At 51.4% G+C, this 20,911-nt stretch overlaps 1 protein-coding gene across 1 annotated transcript in view; it reads left to right on the forward strand.

The window, feature by feature from the left end:
• Nucleotides 1-9,790: 9,790 nt before the first annotated feature.
• Nucleotides 9,791-20,911, forward strand: part of ESAM (endothelial cell adhesion molecule) — a 100,027-nt gene continuing 88,906 nt past the window's right edge. Inside the window, exon 1 of the mRNA XM_090027750.1 lies at nucleotides 9,791-9,900. Coding sequence (XP_089883876.1) covers nucleotides 9,864-9,900 — 37 coding nt within the window. The 5' untranslated portion in view covers nucleotides 9,791-9,863. The remainder of the gene's footprint in view (nucleotides 9,901-20,911) is intronic.

Raw genomic sequence — 20,911 nt, forward strand, 5'->3', positions numbered from 1 at the left:
CATCAGTATGCCAGTTCAGGACAAGCACAAGATGCTCTGGCACCTTGATCAGGGTGGCTAGGAGCAGGACAGAGGAGGAGTTGCAAACTTGATTTCTCCAGGGATTATCTCCCTCCCACCCCCCTTCCTCAGTGACAATATTTAATAAAAATGTAAAAGGTAAGTACCCTTGATCTGTAAATGCACTCTAGTCTTGCATTCTGCTGGGGAAGTATTGTCTATTTAGATCAGAATGCTTGTTTTAACTTTTGATTTAATTTGCATTTTTTAATTAAATTTTCTGTATTCCAAGCCAAATTAGCCAAAACAAATTACAAATACAAGAGTCAGTCCAGAACCATTAGTGGCCCTACTACTGGCAAACATCCTTCACCCCCATCTGGGGCTTCAGATTCCTGGCAAAGGTTTTGGAAACATCTTACTTGTATGCCCAAGCCTAGAGACTCGGGGTTCGGCTGCCCCTGAGTTTTGCTTGCCCTCAGCTGTGAGGCCCCAGGGGCAAGTCAGGAAGGAATCTCCCATTTCGATAAAGTGGCCTTCCAGCCAAGTCCTTCCCACTCCAGCAGCTAAGTGGGAGGTTTACTATAAATTACCTTGGCAGGCAGTGTTCCCTCTAAGCTGCGCGTGTGCGCGGCCGTGCACAAACTTTTACAGCCGCGCACCTGCTGGGAGAGAAGCTGAGCACAGAGTGCGGTGGAGGCCCTGGGGCCAGCGTGGGAGACTTAGTGAAGGTAAGCGCCTCACTTCTTACCCAGGGCAGGCAGTGGCTCCTCCCCGAGGTGGGGCTGGGGCAGGCTCTGCTGGCTCTGGGGAACTGCTCCGCTCCCCTGCATCACCTCAGGGAGCAAGGAGGCATGTGGTTCCTCTGGCTCTGGGGAACTGCTCCACTCCCCAGCCCTGACACCATGTGCCTCTTCGCTCCCAGAGGCAACGCAGGGGAGCAGAGCAGTTCAGCGGAGCCTGCACCAGCCCCTGTCCCCGCCTCGCCTTGCCTCCCCTCGGGAAGAAGCCGCTGCCTGCTCTGCATGAGGAGTGAGGTACTTAACTTTGGTAAGTGTCCCACACCAGCCTCGGTGCCTCCCTTTCAGTTCTATCATTGATTGGGCCACAGCACTCCAGTGTGCTGCTCTGGGCAGCAGTTGGCATGGAGAAGGATGGTAGCTGAACCCTGTCTGCTCCTACCTGGACACTTCCTCTGGGACGCTTATGGGCAGACTGTGCCAAAAGAGGAAGGTAGGACCAAAGTGGTGCGCTCATGGAGTACTGCTCCTTAGAACATTGTTGGCAGGTACTATTATGACTGAACTTGCATATAAACTAAAGAACAAAAGAGAACCAATCCCCCCCCGCCGCCACTTGCAAAGCAAGGGCCCAGTCCTGCCAGTGAAATGCAGACCCAGGTCTGCAAGTGCTGAGCCACACCAACACCACTGAATCCCTGGGTCCTTGAAACCTTTAAAGAATGAGAGTTGGTTAGAGCATGGTGTTAATAATGTCAAGGTCTCAGGTTCCCCAGTTGGACTAGATGATCTCGAGGTCCCTTCCAGCCTTACTTCTCAATGAATCCTATGAGAGCCTATACACATCAACTCTCTAGTTCATTCAGCAAAAATGTATTTTCCTGCTGCTCCCAGCAGAGGGAGTTCTGCTGCAGAGAATGGCAAGCACCTCTCACTCCTGCACTAATCATTTTGCAAGTAGTGTACTTAGGATGGTTTAAGTGTATCTGCTTTATATTTAGTGTTCTGCATTTTCAGTTTTTATTTTTTAAAAACTTAAAAATTCCAGGAATATTTCAGGGTTTATCTTCCAAACATAAAAACCAGGCTGAAATTGGGATAAAAGGAAGAAAAGAAAAAAAAATCTGTTTAAATTGGGGGAAATAATAATGTGTTCCTGCAGCAGTGAGGGAGAGAGGGACTGGAGTAAGGCTGAGACTAGTGAAGGGGTGGGGGGAGGGGGGCAGCGCAACCTGTCCGCCGCTCCCAGGACTGCAGCAGGGAGCAAAGCGGGGGGAGCTGTCAGTGGGTATGCCCTGCAGTGTGGGGCAGGGCAGCGGGGTATAGCTCTTGCTGTTACATGCCCCCTGGGAGGGCTGCATGCTGGGCAGCTGTGCCGGGCTCTTTCCATGGGACACGTGCCCTCGGATCTGCACATCGGACAAGAGCAGGCTGCCGCCCGCCCTGAGCAGTGGGAAGAGCCTGGTACCACCACTGGGGCCAGCCTGCTCTTGTCCCACATGCAGATTCAGGGCACATGCCCCCCGTGAAGAGCCCACCTCAGTCCCCAGCCCTCCTGGGGAGTGCCTAGCAGCAAGAGCTGTTCCCCCATGCCCTGCAGCCTTGGGAGCGCCCAACGAGCTGTGGTGCACTCTCTTCCCAGCTGCAGCAGCCTGGCACTTGGGGGAAGGGGGGATTGGCATGTGGCTGCATTTGGGGGTGGGGGGGAGACCTGATCCCAGCTCTCCCTGCCCCACCTGGGGTCACAGCCAGGAGGCCCGCACCCCTGGGTAGCGGCTCCAGCCCCACGAGCCCATGCATAGCAGTTGCGTTCAGCACCTGCCACAGGCAGCAGGGCTGAGCTCTCTTGCCTACCTCCCTGGCAGGGCTCCCAGCGCCCAGGGCAGGGCTGCAGCCAGAGCTGCTGGGTGCAGCTGGGACCTGCCTGCCCCACAAGCAATTCTTGCAGCCCCTCCCATGCTGCCCATAGTCGGAGCCAGAAGCCCTGTCCCCCCAGGCAGCTGTTCCAGCCACCCTCCCCAAGCCTTCATGTGGTCACTGTCATTCCTCTCCCCACACCCCTGCTCCATGTGTGGCTGCTGCCACTGCCCCACCCCAATCATTTTTTACTGATTTGCACTGTAAACCAGGTGTAAATCAGTAAAAACTGAATAACTTCAATTTAAAAAATCTGGTAATTTACGAGTGAAATTCAGTAAAAGCTGAAAATGTGGAACACTATTTAACAAATACACATCTGCAGTACAGGTTTTCCATAGGTCAGAGTCTGATCACAGCTGCCTCAGAACAATGGCATTGGCTTCAGTATTTAATCCAGGTTTACATACATTTTAGTTCAGTACCTATGCATAATGGTGCTTTCCTTAACCACTTTTACTCTATTTCCAGCCCAGGGAGTATTGGTGTTGTACAAACTAGGTGCCCCAGGAAAAAGGTGGCAATGACAGTAATCCCTGGTTTATTGTAGCTGCTTTGTGGTGTGTGGCAGTGTCAAATTAGCATCCTGTGTTGAACTGAACATAGTGCAGGAGTTTTGGTTGTAGCCTTGTTGGCATGGGGCGGGCCCTCCAACATGCCCTCCGGCAGACCTGGAAGTGGACTGGAAGTGCTTCTGGTCCATTACCGGGCCTGCTGCCAAGCGCACTGGAGACCCCCTTCCCTGCACTTCTGTGGGACACTCCATGCACCCCAGCATCACAGCATTCACAAGCTGCCTGCTACCTAGGGATATGTAGAAAAAACATTTAAACTGTGTCTATGTCCAAATCTCTCTGAATCTAATTGGAGGGTTCCAATTTGATTTGGAGAGATTAAAGGGTCCTATGACTTGATTCAGATTTAGAGATTCGGCCACCGAATTGAGCCGAATCTCCACCAAATCGAATCGGGGACCAAAGCTTTGCATAGCCCTATCTGGCACCTGGTGCTGCCTGTGCCACATCACACGGGCTCAGCCTGGCTCAGCGTGGTGCCGTGTGCCTTCAGGCAGCCCTGGGCCACTTCAGCTGTCACCTGGGACCCTGCACCACTCTTGGGTACTGGGTGTCAGGATGGCCTGGGTCCTGCCTCTGGCGGCAGTGCTGCCAAACCCACGCTGTGTGCAGGATGAAAGCGTACAGTAGAACCCAACCTGGTGCAGCCCACTAGCATGCCTTTGCACAGGACCGGGAGGTGCAGCTCCAGGACAGGTGGCTCCTGTGCAAAGGAGCTCTAGCTGCACAGCCTTGGCCAAGTTGGGTTGGGTTGGGCCAGCCAGGTGCATTTTCCATGAGGCTCGGGTGGCAATGCACCATGGCCTGCTGTAGGCACAGCAGCACCACAGCTGTGCATTGCCACCTGAGCCTCATGGGAAAACACGCCCGGCTCGCCTGACCTGACCTGACCCAACCCAGTCCAGGCCATGCAGCTAGCTGTCCTTTGCACAGGAGCTGCTTGCCCCAGAGCCGTGCCTTCCAGTCCTGTGCAAAGGTTCTCTAGCAGACCATGCCAGGCCAGGTCCTACCGCATGCTTTGTGGAGGGGCTTGAGCGGGGGCTGCCACACACTTGCCCCCTGCAGCCAGTGGTGACGTGGTGCTGTGTGACCTGTGCTCTGCACATGCTGAATGGACCTGGTCCGACCCGGCCCACTAGCATACGACTTTGGACAGGACTCGGAAAGCCATGTGCTAGCAGGTCAGGCCGGGCCAGGACCATTCAGCATGTACAGACCCTGGGTCACACCACATCGCCGTTGGTTGTGCCTGCAGATGGACCACAGCTGTGCTGGCTGCTGTCACTGGCGCCACAGGGGGTCGGTGGTGGGAGCAGGCATGTGGTGGTCCCTGCTCAAGCCTCTGCACACACCCACCCACAGATCACACACAGCCCCGCCACTCCATGCACCCCTGCACCACTCCTCCACTGCATCCCCTGCACCACTCCTCACCCCTGCCCTTCCACCCGCCACTCCTCACACCCATCCACATATCTCTACTTGCCGATGACAGCGCCTGGGTCCCGATCCTTGCCACACTTCTGCTTGCCTCAGCATGCTAAAGGTTCGTTCCCCACGTGCTGGGGCAGCAGGGGCACCGTAGAGACTGGCCAGAAACCAGAGTGTCTCTCTAGAGGACCAGCTCCCAGTTTACTAGGCCTGTGCGAAGCGGCAAGTTTTTGCTTCTGATTCATATTTGGCCAATTCAGGGGACAGTGATTTGATTCAGTGATTTGAATCACTGTCCCGAATTGATTCGACCAAATCTAATTTGGAGATTTCAGCTCCTGCCGAATCTCTGAATCAGCCAGGCCCATCAATGGCTGCCCTGCCCACCCCAGTTCCAGGCACTTGGGGAAAAAAGCCCCGACTCACTGGGTTGCTGGGTGGGGGGGCAATGCCCGCTCTTCCCCACTGCCTCATGCTAAGTGGAGGGCCCCTCTATGAGCCCCCCAGCCCCTGCATGGCTGCTCCACCTGTCGCAGCTCCAGTCCTTTAAGAAAAAAAACAAAGAGAAACCTATGTTCCTGCCAGCCAGGGGCAATTCCTGCTCCCTCGCACCATGTGGGGGGCTCTACACAAGCCCCCAAAAGCCCCAAGGCTGCTGCAGGAGTGGGGAGTTCTGGGATTTTCTGCATTTGTTTCTTAAAGTGCCAGAGCTGCTGGGGGAAATGGGGGTGGGGGTCAGGGGGCTGGTTCAGTGCTCCCCATGCAGCCTGGGGCAGTGGGGGGGCAGTGAGGATCACACGGCAGCACCCAGTGAGTAGGAGCTGGGGTGGGTGGGCCAGCTATGGGGGGCTGGAGCTGGGGGAACAGGTGGGGGTTGGGGGGTCTGGGGAAGCAGGGAGGGGATGGGGTCTGGCAGGGGTCCCCTATGGTTCCCCTCCTCCAGCCCCCCCTTCCCTGCCCCCACCCCCGCCCCTAATACTTACCAGCTCTGAGTCTAGCTGCAGCTCCCTGCTGCAGCCACTGTGGACTGTCTGAATCATCTAAGCTCTCCTGAATCTTTTCCGAGGATTCAGAGAGCTTTGAATTGATTAGGACCTTTTAATTGGTCCCTTGATCTGATTCAGATTTGGAGATTCAGCCACCGAATCGGGCTGAATCTCCTCCGAATCAAATCACCACCCAAAGCTTTGCACAGCCCTACAGGTTACTTCAGGGCACAGGCGGGGACTGTGTCCTGCCCTGCTTTTTTCCCCTGTGTGTTATCCAGGTATCAAATTTTAATCCCTCACTGTAAATATGCAGTGCAGGGAACATTTTTTTTTTTTTGTTCCCGACGCACATCTTGCAGCATCTCAAATTCCTCTGAGATCGCGTGCGAACTCGTTTGGACTCACCCCTGGAACTTTCCATTCTATCACTCCCCAATCCCTCACGTATTTGTCCTGATGGTCATGATCCTTTCAGTCCTGGAAAGCATCCCTCTGGTCTTTCATGCTTTGAGCACTCCCATAGGCAAGTAGTGCCAATAGCATAACAGCATCATGGAGCCAGATCTGATGTACCCATCATCCATGTTAGCTGCCCCTCTGGACTGGTCCCACATAAACATGACTTTCTGGCAACCCACCCTTCTTTAAGGTGTTGAGTAGAAATAACCTGATCTGTATTAAATCAGTTCCTCATCAGTGGTACCAGCCTGAATTCTGGATGGTCATCAGCCTCCTCCCCCAGAACTATAGGAAACTAACTAGCATAGCAGAGCCATTACTAATGGACTGCTTGGGAATGGAGGGCATGGTGGGGAGGGGGGTCATGACAGGCCTTTCAGGTTTCTTCCAAGGGGTGGCCATAGACCTATGCACCTCATTCCACAATTGGGATTGATGCATGGTTCTCCCATTGCTGAGGTGTTTTTTCAGATTGAGCCAGGCTCTGAGTTGGGGTGCATCCTGCCTGCCCAGTAAAGAAGGCACACTAGTTCCATGACAAGTTTGGCTGTGTAGATGGTATTGCTTTGATATTTGACACAAAAACTGAATGAGCTGGCTGGGTGGGTCAGGCCCTGGGGATGGGATCCTGACCCACCCAGCCTGGAATTGTACAGCATGTGGTTCCATCTGTCCTCTGATTGCTGTGGTCCAGGTGGAAGGCTCTCTTGTTAGCAGATGGCTGTCACACTGACTGTTCAGAGTGACAGGAAATGTATTCCTCTAAGGGTATAAAAAAGATTAATCTATTGCTGGGCCACACGCACAAATCCAATCTCTCTGTTCATATATGGAGATTTGCTTAAGTCCTGATTTGATTTAAGAACATGTTAAAGTAGTTACTCCTCGATCCTTATCAGATTAAGCTTCAAGCTAGCTTTGCCTTGTTCATCTGGAGGCTTGTTCTCCTACCTATATGATGTTTGTTGTTGTTGTTGTAGCTAGTAATTATCCTGGACCTGTTCATTCTTTTGGGGTAGGGAAATGGCTACATTATTGCTTTAAAGAGATCCTGAGACCCCGTTTTCCAGGGGGTAAAATTCCTCCTCAGTAGTGCTTAGCACTCCTCCCAGGGCTCATCTTTGTGGTGGAGGGTACAGGCACACGTACCCAAAGCTCATTTTCTCAAGTACGTGCAGGTAGGTGGGTATTCAAGTCACCAACTGTAATGAGGCACAGAACTTGCCTATCCATCATTGCTTGGAGAAGCTGGTATCCAGCCAGGAATGGACACTGCTGGTCTGAGCAGTGAGGTTGGTAACCCATTTTTCCTCTGTAATTTAGGCAATTTAGTCTGAAAAGTGGAAGTCTGCGTATACTGATGTCACTCAGGCTCACACTATGCAGCTCGGTGTCCCTCTAGTGGCTAGATTACAGCAGGTTTACAAGCCTGTTACTGGTTTTGAGCCAATGTCTGTTAAATCAGATGACACAAAAGGATACTTCAAGGTCTAAAGATTCAAGGCCATTTCCATAGGCCTATGATACACTGAACAGAATGGTCTGGGTTTAATTTTCAAAAATCCCCCACACACCCAGAGCCCCTCACAAACCTATATCCACTCCCCTATGCCCTGCACCCTCTCACAATGTACAAGAGTCAGACTTCATTTTAAGCTATGGTGGAATCACCTCTGTGTACACTACACAAACATGTAAATCGGGACAAAAATATTTTTTTGATATCAAATTAATTATGTTTTAGATGTTTGATTTTTAGAATATAATTTGGTATTTTTTCTGGTTCCAAGACAACAAAGCCCCTTGCTGAAAGGAGCACTTCTGGGGGCAAAGGTCTGGGGTTAGAGGGTGGGACTTCCAGTCACAAGATGGTGACCGGGGCAGGGCTACCCTTGCAGCCCTCAACAGCTTGCCAAAACTCAGTAAACAGCCTTCCACCCAAAAGAATTGCCCACCCCTGGTCTAGGACCTGTGGTCAGCATGCCTTCTTTGATGAGTTAATAAAAACCAAGTGTGGCAGTTGAAGAATAATGGGAAGGTACCTTAGAGACTGAGCTGGGCAGGAACCACACGGACACCGGGTACTTTCAGGTCCTTTTTATTGTTTATAGCCAGAGGATTTAAAACCAGTGGCTGAGCTCACAGCTGCGGGGAGGTATGTAAAATCTCCCATTCAGAGCAGAGCACAGGGGGATTCCAGCTCCCGATGTCAACAACCTAAGTACCAGTGTTTACTTCTTCCTAGAGATGTGACCAAAGGCCAGTTTGAAATAGTGACCAAACCTTTTCCACTGGAGTTAAACTGGTCGGTTACATGGTGCTTTGGGTTATGCCTACTGGATCTTTTTGAAAAGCAGTAGTTAAAATTGTTATTTGTCTGGGTTTGCAGCATGAGGTCAGACCCTTCTAAGGTCTGTGGTGTAGCCAGAGAGTATAGCTGTACCCCTACCCCACTGCCAGCAACAGCAGAGTGGGCTGACTCCTCTACATAACCCTTGGTTTCTTTGTAAGCATCATGGACCTGCAGTCATGGCCTGGGCTGCCTCCCCAAGGAGCTGGCATGTGCAGTTTGGTGATTCACGCACAGCTGGACATGTCAGAGGTGCAGAGCACCTCCAAGTCCCATTGGAGACTGGGCCTTTAAGGCCAGAAGGGGACTCTTGTGATCATCTACATAGTTTTTCAAACAGCTTTGTAGTTCATGACACATTTTACATGGGTATGACATTTGGGGATGGCTGTTCCAAAGCAGCCCTAATTGCCCCCCTACCCCACCACTGTATGTCTCACTTAGAACATATCTTACAAGAGACCCTTGACTAGTCCCAGAAAACCTCCCCTTTCAGCTGTCTCACCTAGGATAAATACATACACATCTCCCTCTGTCTGGCCAGAGACTTGGTTCCAGTGCGGACAGCAGACCACAGCCATCCCATCATAGTGTGTGCAGTCCCTGCAATGTTTTGCTGAAAAGCCCAGAGCCCCAGCTGCTTCTCCAGTCAAGCACCTCTGCAGCGGCACCAGTGCCTTGGATGAGGTGGCAGACCTGCCCTGCGGGGGCTGGTGTATTCTGGGGCCCTGAGAAGGCTGTGCTGGTCTGACAGCAGCTGGTGGCCTGGTCCCCTCCCCTGCAGGAGGCTGAAGTTCGTTCCTTACTGCCAGTTCCTGGTTCCCTTTTCAAAGCGAATCTTTACACAGTAAAGGATTAAAACGTGCTAAAGGGTTGGGTTGTCGTCAGCGAGGTGTATTTCCTAATAACCATGTATAATGATATCATGCATCAGGCCCATGACCGTGATCAAGGAGGTGAGAGAGAGCAGGCTGGGGCCAAAATCCTTCGGGACCAGGAGCCGGGAATAAGCAGCCACCAGCCTCGCCGTCCCCGCGGGCCCGGGGCAGCTGAGCAAGGGCGGGGGTCGGGGACGAAGGGGCTCGGATCCGCTCGCTCCTCTCCGCGGTGCCGGGCTGCGGGGCTGTCTCGGCTCCTTCCCTTCAGACCGAGGCGGCGGCTGCTGGCGGGCGCGGGCGCGCGAGCCCGACCTCGCCCCGGGCTGGGGCTGGGGCTGGGGCTGCGGCGCCGCGCGGGCCGGCGGGCCGGCCGGCCAAAGGCGGAGTCCTGAGGGAGCGAAGCGAGCGCCTGTCCCCAGCGGCCCCGCCCCGCCCCCGGCCCCGCCCCCACCTGCGCGCCGCCGCCCGCTCTCCCGCCGGAGCCGCCTCCCGGCACCTGCTGCGCGCGGCTCGGCGGGACCGCGATGGAGTTGCTGCTGCTCGTGCTGGCCGCGCTGCTGGGTGAGTGCGGGCGAGCCGGGCTGCGGCCGCGGGACCCCCCCAACCCCGCCGGCCGGTCCGAGCTGCCCCGGGGCGGGGTCCCCTGCCGGGCTCGGGGCGCGCTCTTCTGCCGCTGCCGCGTCCGCGCCTCTGGGGCCGGAGACTTGGCTTAAGCCCGAGGTTTGTGTGGGGGGGACAGTGCCTAGTTGCCCGGACCTTCCCTGTGGAAACAGTCCCGGCCCAGAAAGAGGCACCGCGGACTGTTGTGGAAACGAATGAGCCCCTGAAACCGGGTTACAGTGGGCACTGCCAGGCACCCTTCCTGTGGCAGCCCCTGCCCACCCCAGTGACGCCTCCTGGCCCGACAGAATTTATCGTGAGGGAATCGGGCTTCCTGTGTCAGTCAGGACTACCGCTCGGCTGGCGGCTCCTGCATGAAATCTGTTCAGCCCTGGTCTGTTCACCATGCGTTGCTGTTTCGCCATCTACTTGCGTCTTGCACAAGGTGCCCTTCATTGAGCTACTGAAATGCTCTTTCAGGGATTTGACTACTAAAGCACCCCTCTATGCTGTTCTGCTCGCTGATGTTTTCCAAACCAAATTCGCATAGGTTGGTGTTGCGACCAGTTTTTGGCTTTGGAAGTATGAGCTGGGTTGCAAGACTTCACCAGGTTTTCGGGGAGTTGTCGGTTGTGAATTTATGAATTTATCTTGCCGGTGCTGATAAGTCAGGCAGACAGAATCAGGCTACTGACTCTGAAGACCTAGTGCAAATCATAGTAGGTGACAATTTTAACCACATTTAAACCACTTCTGTGGTGACAATTTTAAACCACTTTTAAAAATGTTTCTAATCTTTCTTTTTCACGAGAGAGAGTATGATGCGCTGCTCCTTGGCTGCGTTTCCTTACCACCTGTGCATGCCAGCAAGGCAGACTGTCAGCATAACTGGCTAGCGTTTGATTGTCATTGTTAGGGCCTGAATCCACGTGGCGCCCAACGACTAGGAAGAACGATCCGATCGCTCGTGGATCTTGTTACTCATTAGCCAAAGCAAGCAGGGAGCAAACACCAGCACACATTGCTCACAACAGCTTTATTCAGAATGGAGACAGCTTTGGACTAGCTCCCAAAAAAACCCAAGAAACTGGGGAGCTGCCCCAAGCACTAGTTCTTTCCACATTTATACACCTTGCTTCATACTTAACATTTACTCCACCTGTGACTCCCCTTCAGTTCCACCCATTTCTCCTCCCATCTGAAGCTCTGCCTCTGTTCACTGTTTGCTTCTTTAGTGTGGTATTACCTATGCATTTCATTCATTTACCTGCCTCTCTGCTAAGACCGCATGCAGAAGACTCTGACCCATGTCTTCTCCCGGTCAATTGTTTCTTGCTGGTTCTTTCTGGTTTCTTGGTAACTTCCACACCATCTCCAAGGCTGTGCTTCTGCTTTGTCCTCGGTAGCCATTGGTCTGTATCCTATTTTTACATGACACATCACGCACATTTTCTAACAGAAGGATAGGGTACAGCCGCTTACTTAAGCATTAGCAAAGTTAGTTATTTTTAATATATCATCCAGCCTTGTGACCAGCAGCTTTTGCTGAGATGCAGGAAAAAAAAACTTTTATTCAGCTGCACACCCAGCACTCCCCAAAATCCAAATACTGTTACCCTAACACTTATATTTGTCCCCACAACAGTAGGCCAAGCAGTTTCTTGAGCATGTTTGTTTTAAACTCAGACTTCAACTCAAAGCTTCAGACTATAGAATATGTTTAATCTGTTTGTAAAGCACTGGGTAAAGGTGCATGAGTCTTTGTGAACGGCTTGTGGTGGAGCACCTGTAGAGCCAGTGACGCTCTAATCCTTTTAAAAATGCTGCACCACCCATTCCCAGCCTGGAACTGCTGAAATCACAGAGCAGACCGGAGAATCTCCGTTAGTAAATGAAAGCCTGGAAGGTAATTGTGACATACTGGTAGTTGTTTGTACACCAGGATTATAGTCGCAGCACTGGTAGTACTCTTCACTGCTGCCTCACCAGGGAATCTGGAATATTTTAAGTCTGTCCCTTTCCTTTACCAGATTTGGCTGGTGAAATTTGCTTGTTTTGCTTGCCAGTCTGCTGCAGAGAATTTTCTCTCCTGTTGTGATGAAAAGAATTTAGTCCTTGTGATGCCTTTTATCCTTTAAGATTCTCGCCTTCCCTACCAGGCAGTCCTAATTGTTCTCCCCAGCGCTTTATGTCTGATAGACCCAGGCTGTGGTTGGGTTGTTGTGTCCTGCCAGTGATGCTACTGTAATTAGCTAGTCCAACGATGCTGCTGTATTTAGGAGACTTTACTCTGGTGCTGGGGTGGGTGTGTACAGCATGAGTCTCAACTGCTGTTCAGCACCACGTGATATGGCCATAACTGATTAATCCTACTCCTGAAGCAGCTGTGCTAGGATGGACCTACCGAAGCCCACCCCTGCATCAGGGATTGCTTTCTAGAAGTGACTGAACTGCCTCTCACTCCAAGACTATAAATTGTTGTAACAGGAAAACTGAGGCAGAGAACTCCCCTGAGAGCGAACTCTGCAGGGCTGTGAATGAGCTGTCCCAGAGGAAGTGGCAGTTGCTGGGACATTTATACACTGGCTGTGGAGAAAAGAACAACTTTGTAGTGTGCTGTCTGGAGCTGCCCTGGACTGGTCCCTGGAGAATAGGTAGCATGGGACTGTGCTTCCTGCTGCCATTTCCATGATCCTCTGGTAACCTTCTGAGGCATGTCTAGAGTCATTGTACACAGAGTAACGGGAAGTTTCCACAATTAAACAGTTTAAAGTGCTGATGTCTCCAGCCTTCCCCTGCAGAAGTCATAAGGAGGCAGCTCCTAAAGGCCATTTAGGTAGGGCTATAAAATTTCAGACAGCAGCCTGTAGTATCTTCCCCCACACATCTCATGAAGGCTGATCTTGAGCTTTGCACCAAACAGACAAGCTCCTCACTAGTGTGATCTCATGTCGGGGCATTTATTTTCTTATGGTTTTGCACTTTAGATCCTTCCTGTAGGTGCTGCTTTATAGCTGTAGGGGGTAGAACTGATGGAAAGACCAGTCACAAATGTCACCTGCTTCTTCCAGCTTAACACTGGCTGAAGCGCAGGTGCATTGTCCTTGTTTCTCTTTGCATGTTCAAGTAACGTTTTTTACTAAATCCTTTTCCAGGCTTTGCTAATCCACATGCAGTCAGTTCCTTGTGGCTGCTCCATCTTAGAGTACCACTCTTTTCATTTCCATTTACCTGTTGAAATACTTTACCTCACAACCAAATTTCCAGTGCATGCAGCCCCTCTCTGCAGATGCACAAGCCCGGGAGGGGGATTCTGTTGCCTTACCTCTGCAGTGTAATCAGACAACCTGCTTGTGTTCAAACAGAGCCAAAATTCAACCTCTTCTGTAAAAATAGTTAACTAGACTGGCTGCTTGTACCATGAATATCTGACATCATGGAATCCCTACTCAGGAATGGGCAACAATGAACACGAGGAGGATTTTTTTGCGCTATTTTATAGGGAACCCTGTTATGAACATCTTTACACATCTGCAACAGCTGATTCTGGAGCCTAGTCTGTCTCAGTATTTCCATTTTTCTCTTAAACTCCACTGGAATGAAGCAAGATTAAGTCATCTGTTGGTAAAGCAAGAGGGACCAAAGCTAAGAACTAGGGAACACTGGTATCTTCTCTGAAGCCATCCTATTATAAATTTTAGCTGAAATTATTTTAGTGCTTTGCCATTTTTCTAATTTTTGAAAATACAAGAAAACTTCAATCGCGCAGTAAAATCTTGTGTCAAACAAATGGTCTTATTTCCATTTGGCTTGACATGGGTTAAAGCAAGTCAGCCAACTTCTATCTATAGCAAAGTAGTCACATTTTTCATAAAATTTACTCTCTTGAGTATAAAGATCCTTCTGCCCCAGGGTCGTGAGAAATGCAGTGGGGGACTTTCTCAACATGCATTGCTCTTAAGGCCAACTCCTCATATCTGTTAATTTATAAATAGTCACTGCCCACAAGCAGACTAACTTTCTACAGCTTTGAGTCAGGGAAGGGAGGCTCTTGTTAATGCACGTTCATTTTCTTACTGTTGCTCTTAGTTCCAGAAAGATATTAGTTTGACCTTTCTCTGAATGGCTCCCCCCACCCCCAAGTTTTTGTGCCCTTCTTCCTGCTTTGGGTGTATAATATTTATTCTCTGGCACTGTGCATTTATCAGCAAGGTCCCTCGTATTAGTACCAGTACTTCTAGGAGAGTGCTTGTCTCGTAGTTTAATTTCTGTCTCAGTTTCACATGGCATAATCATCTTAATCCTATAGAGCGAGGTCATCGAAAGAAATCCATCTTCATCCTTTAATTCCCAAATGTTTAATAGCTTATAGGGTGGAAAGCTGATTGGAGGAGTACAATCCAGAATTAGGAAGTGCTGTAAAATGTCCAAAGTCTTATTTCTGTGACACTTCATGTTTTCTGGGATGAGGCTTTCAGTTGGCCACTGAATTTTTCAGTCTGGTCTCGGTCTGAAATCAAACTACAATCTCTCAATTTAGATCTTGGAAGCAGTTCACTCCTGCTCTGTCAGATGGGGTCAGAGCTGGTCTGTTAGATAATCCTAGTTTCTTGCTACCAACAAAATGTTAAGCTTGGTGTGCTATTTTATACGATGCGTGTGGGGTGCCTCCGTGCAGTTTCTCTCACAGGTGCCTGTAATTGCCAGAGCCAAACACTGGAGGAGGCACTGATCCAGTACTGGCCATTCAAACGCTGAGACACCAAAGCGGGAAACAGTGATTTAAGCTCTCATGCAGTCAATGTCCCAACATATTTCAGTGTCTTCCTTGGTTTTTATTCAACTCCTGTTGACTCAGGAGGTGATGTACCTTTTTGTTCAGGCTGTTTTTTCTGACTCTGCAGGCTTTGAGTGGGACCCTTTCCCCTCAATTTACCACTGCTTGAAAACCAAATGAGTGTCTCAGGCTACTCAGAGCTATCGCTGGGCCCTAAACCTGTTCTGTTGTTCTGGTTTGCAGTCTTTTTCTCCATTGCCTTATGTCCTGACATGCAGGGGCCCTCCTCCAAGGGGGGTTGTTACCAGATTTGTCCGTCACTTTCTGTAATTGTATCAGTGTGCTGCTTGTGTCACTTGTGTTTCTATATGGAGCTGTCTTTCTCTCTTCTGCAAGTCCTCACCCCCAATGCAGTTACCTTGTAGGATTTAGTTTCAATGGGGCTGGGTTCCTCCAACCACCGAATCAGATGCACGCACGGCACACCTGAGCCAGGCCATGTTACCAGCATGTACAGGCTGACCCTCTCATATGCTGCAGACTCAGTTCATTAGAGCAACAATAAAATGAAGTCAGACACATGCACACAAGCTAATAGAATACGGCTGAGCGGGCCAGGCTATTAAGCACTGACAGGCTGACACCCTCGTATGCCTCAAACTCAGCTCATCAGGGCAACAGTAAAACGCAGTCAGACATAAACACACCAGTTAATAGAGCATATCTAAGTCAGGCCAGGTTACTTCACACTTCCACCTGATACCCTTATATGCCTTGAACTCAGTTCACCCCGGCCATCTCTTCTCACAATGGTCCGAGTAGTAACTCTCTTGATAAGCATACTCCACAGCAGTTTTGGACATTACAGGGATCTTTGGCTTGGATAAAAGAAGTGTTACTGAAGAGCAAATGGGGGGAGGTCAAGGGGAAGGAAAAGTAAATGGGGTTCAGAGAGAAAGTATAGCAACCAGCTTGATCATAAGTTATTTATTGCCAAGTACATGAACTTACGATGTTACCAGTAGTAATAGCCATACAAGAGAGACAAATAGGTCCATGCGAAGCGGCTAGTATTTGATTCAGATTCAGCCGATGCGGGGGGGGTGCAGTGATTTAATTCAGTGATTCGGCCCAATCTGATTCAGAGATTCAGCTGTTGCTGAATCGGCCAAATCACGCAGGCCCATCCCCCGTCTGCTCTCCCAGCCCTGCAGTGGCTGCCCTGCCTGTCCCAGCTCATAGTTTCATAGTTTCGTAGTAGCTAGAGTCGGAAGGGACCTAGGTAGATCATCTAGTCCGACCCCCTGCCTTGGCAGGAAAGAGCACCGGGGTCAGATGACCCCGGCAAGGTGCTCATCTAACTTCCTTTTAAAAATACCCAGGCTAGGAGCCTGCACCACTTCCCCTGGAAGCCAGTTCCAGGCCCTAGCCGCCCTGACTGTGAATTAGCGCCTCCTAATATCTAATCTAAACTTACCCTCCGCCAGCTTGTGACCGTTATTCCTGGTCACTCCTGGCAGCGCACGGGGGAACAGGGACTCCCCCAATACCTGCTGATCCCCCCTGACCAGTTTGTAGCAGGCCACAAGGTCCCCCCTTAACCTTCTCTTGTGGAGGCTAAACAGGTTCAGGTCCCGTAGCCTCCCCTCGTAAGGTCTGCCCTGCTGACCCCTGATCATACGAGTGGCCCTCCTCTGGACTCTTTCCATATCGTCCACATCCCTCTTGAAGTGTGGCGCCCAGAACTGGACGCAGTACTCCAGCTGCGGCCTGACCAGTGCCGCATAGAGGGGGAGGATCACCTCCCTGGACCTGCTCGAGATGCATCTGTGGATGCATGACAGGGTACGGTTGGCCTTCTTGACTGCCTCCCCACACTGCCGGCCCATGTTCATCGTGGAGTCAATGACGACTCCAAGATCCTTTTCCATCTCCGTGCTGGCAAGAGGGGAGTTCCCCAACCTGTAAGTGTGGTGCCGGTTCTTCCTCCCCATGTGCAACACCTTGCACTTATCAGTGTTAAACCCCATCCTATTCTCATCCGCCCACCGTTGCAACCTGTCAAGGTCAGCTTGTAGCCTATTGCACCCTTCTAGTGCACCCACATCCCCACATCTTACTGTCATCAGCAAACTTGAACAGGGTGCTTTCTACCCCCTCATCCAAGTCACTGATGAAGATGTTGAACAGTGCGGGCCCGAGGACCGAGCCCTGCGGAACCCCACTGCCCATGTCCTTCCAGGTCGAGAAGAACCCATCCACTACCACCCTCTGGGTGCGGCCCTCCAACCAGTTGGCGACCCATTTGACTGTGTGGGCATCGACACCACAGTCTCCCAGCTTTTTGATGAGGACAGGGTGAGAGACAGTGTCGAAAGCCTTCCGGAAGTCCAGAAAGACTACATCCACAGCAACCCCTGCGTCTAATGATTTGGTGATCTGATCGTAAAAGGCCACCAGGTTGGTCTGACAAGACCTGCCACTGATGAACCCATGTTGGTTGCCCCTGAGCATGCATTCCCCCGCAAGGCCCTCCTGGATGTGTGCCAGGATAATTTTTTCAAAGAGCTTACCCGGGATTGAGGTAAGACTAACTGGCCTGTAATTTCCCGGGTCCTCTTTTTTTCCCTTTTTGAAGATAGGGACCACATTGGCCCTCTTCCAGTCCTCCGGCACCTCACCAGAGCACCATGAGTGCTCATAGAGTCGCGCCAGGGGTCCCGCAATGACCTCGGCCAGTTCCTGTAGAACCCTAGGGTGAAGATCGTCCGGACCAGCGGACTTGAACACGTCCAGCCTCTCCAGAAGTACCCTAACTAACTCCTCGCTATCCCCTGGCCCAGGCGTGTCTCTCCCGGGGCCCAAGGGGGACCCAGCAGGGAGGTGGCTGAACTGGTCCCTACTTAGGAAGACAGAGGCAAAGAAATCGTTAAATATGTTAGCTTTGTCATCTGGCGTGATGATTAAGTTGCCCATCGTGTCCTGCAGGGGCCCCACATTACCCAGGACCCTCTTTTTACCCCCTGTGTATTTGAAGAAGGACTTCTTATTGTCCTTAATCCGGGAAGCTAGTCCTATCTCCATCTCTGCCTTGGCCTTCCTGACTGCCCCCCTACATCCTCGGGCGACTGTAACATAGTCCTTCTTGGTGATGACCCCATCCCTCCATTGGGTGTATGCCTCCCCTTTAGCAAGGAGACATTCTCGGATGCTCCTAGTGAGCCATGGGGGTTTATGTGCCCTCCTGCTCCCTTTGACCCTTGTTGGGATTACCTCCCTTTGGGCATGGAGGATCATCTCCTTAAGGAGCAACCACTCACCTTCGACATCTGATTCCCTTCCCCTCTGGGTCCTCAGCGCTTCCCCAACGATCCTCCTTAGCTTGTTGAAATCAGCCCTCCTAAAGTCTAGGGCTGTTGCCTTGCTGCAGCCCTTTGCCACCTTATGCTGGATGGTGAATTCCAGCAAGCGATGATCACTGTCTCCCAGGTGGCCCATCACCCGCAGCCCCCTCACCAGGTCATCACCCGTGGCCAGCACCAGGTCCAACAAGGCGTCTCCCCTGGTGGGGCTGTGCACCTCCTGGGTTAGATGGAGGTCCTGCACTCTGGCTAAGAACTGACGTGAGCGATCAGACTTGGCTGACTGCTCCTCCCAGCAGATGTCTGGGAAGTTCAGGTCCCCCATGATGACCACATCCTTAGCCCTCACTGCCTCTGTGAGCTGACCTAAGAATTCCTGGTCGAGCTCTTCTCCCTGGTTGGGAGGTCTATAGTAGACTCCCACCGTTAAGTCTCTCTCCCCTGGACTGCCTTTTACTCTAACCCAGAGCACCTCAGAGTGCCCCCCCTCTACCCCCTTGCTAATTAACGAGGAAGTATATTCCTCCTTGATGTAGAGTGCTACTCCTCCACCTTTCCTTCCTATCCTGTCCCTCCTGTATAGCCTATAGCCCTTGACACTCACCGCCCAGTCATGCGATGAGTCCCACCATGTTTCTGTGATCCCTACTATGTCAGGGCTGGTGACAGCTAGGAGGAGGGCGAGTTCCTCCTGCTTCTTCCCCATGCTTTGAGCATTCGTGTAGAGGCATTTGAGGCCTCCAACGGTTGTGCCCACTGACACCCTAGTCTCAGCAATGCCCCGTCCCCCATCACTTACCTGTTACCTTTTAAAGAGCTCCCTGCTCTTTAAAAAAAGAAACAACGCACCAGGTGCTGCCAGGTGGTGGGGAGGCGGGGGTGGTGATCCCTGCTGCCTCCCACTGCCCCATGCAGATCTTCTCCCAATCAAATCACCACCCAAAGCTTTGCACAGCCCTATAAACAAAGCAGTTACAATATTACATGGGTTCAGTTGGGTGTTTTGGGAAGTCTAGCTCAGGTTTGATCAGCAAAAGTCACGGTTAGAAAGCTGTGCCACTCAGCAAAGCCTGAACCAGTCAAGGTTCCCAAGTGTTTGTTGGAGCTTGCAGACAGGCAGAGCCCTCAGCGCAAGCAGTGAAGGTAGTCCAGGCAGGAAAGGAGAAGGTGAAGTCTCAGTGGAACTGGTTTGGATCCAAGCACCAGAAACTTGAGCTTGGGTAGGGGTTTTGTAGAGAACTAACCATGGCTCAAGGCAGAACTGTAGGTTTGTTTATGGGTAAACGATGGCTGATATGCTGCATAATGAGACCTGATCACTCCTGGCTGTAGGTGGCATTAGTCTGAGGGAGCTCACAATACACAGGCAGATTCAGTGTTTTGGGTACCAATAAAGGTTTGATAAATGCTAAGCTGGGTGTGTGCAGATGTGAGTTGATTATCATTTGGAGCAGGGATCCCTCATCATGCAGTGATCCCCTGCTTCTCTGGTCCCAGAATTCAGTGCAGTCCTTGCCTTGGAATCTCTGTTCTCTATTCTGAATGCTAATGAACGTGCATTCCTGTCCCATCTCCCATGTAAACGAGTTGCCGTCCAGTTCCATCTCCAATTTAAATGAAATTAGGGGAGTTGCTTCACTCCTATCACCCTTGTCTGGAGGGCTGTAGGCATCTCCCACTGCATCTTCATTGTCTTTTGTAAGTCCTTCCTCTAATTGATTCTTGTTGGTGGGTGGGGGGGGCGGTCAGACAGGCTGTGTACTGTGCCAGGGTTTCCCAAGAACATAGAGCTGACAGGTAACAGTTTCTATGATTCTGCAGGCTGGTGGCATTGGCCCTGGAAGATCTATTTAGCTTCCTTACAAGCCTGGTGTCTGTCCCGAGGTATGATACTGATATCCAGTTGCTTTCACATTTGCAGCTAGTGTGGGTGCGTAACTTTGGGGTGTGCTGGTGCCGTCTGTCCTTTGTATCAGGCTCCTGGAGCCTTGATTGTTTTTGTGGATTCCCCTTCACGTTTACTTCAGTGCTAAGTGCCCTCCTTACACTGCTCAGCTGGGGAGCCAGCACTGAGCTGGATCTGCCCTATGGTGACTCTGTATGGGGGGGGTTGGTTCTTTGTGGTCCCCTGGGCTCTTTCTAGGGCTGTGAATGGCAACACAGGAGACAAACCGCTTCCTCAGGCTGAGATGAATGTGGGCTGAGGGGCAACTGAACTGCCACCTGCCTGGAATTTTTTAATGGAATCTCGGATTATCATAATTCTAGTTTTTAATGACTACAGATAACAAACAAACTGTTCCAATGTCCATATGTGATGTATAGGGGGCACGTGCCCCCCCCCCCCAAGAGCACTGGTGCCCCCCCCGACAGCAAGTGCGCTGGTTGGTAGGGGGCATGGAGAGCACTAGTGTCCCCCCCCTGAAATTGGCTCTCGACTGGCTGCTGGGGACACCCCACTCCAGTCAGCAGCTGGCTGCTGGGAAACCCTCCCTCCCTTCAAGTTGTGCCCCACAGACTTGGGAAGCACTAGTCGCCCATGCCAATGCCACTTGATCTGAAAGTGCTGCAACCCTGTCCAGTCCCAGGGTAAATTGAGCAAACCAGACACTGTTTACAGGGGAGCCTGGGTCAGTGTCAGAGGTATGCATCAGGGGAGAAAGGAGGCTGAGGTCTGTGCTTCCCTTGGAGTTTGTAGGACAGGCAGTGATTTTGGGGGCCCAATTTAAACACCTCAAAAGGGCCTAATTTGCAAGCCACAGGACTCGTTGAATCATCTGCTGCTTTTGATTGGAGCAACAAGCTAGTGCCAGTTGGGTTCAGTCTTGAAGAA

The sequence above is a fragment of the Crocodylus siamensis genome, chromosome 14, assembly GCF_052110815.1.
Source record: "Crocodylus siamensis isolate JL-2025a chromosome 14, ASM5211081v1, whole genome shotgun sequence".
Taxonomy (NCBI): Eukaryota; Metazoa; Chordata; order Crocodylia; family Crocodylidae; genus Crocodylus; species Crocodylus siamensis.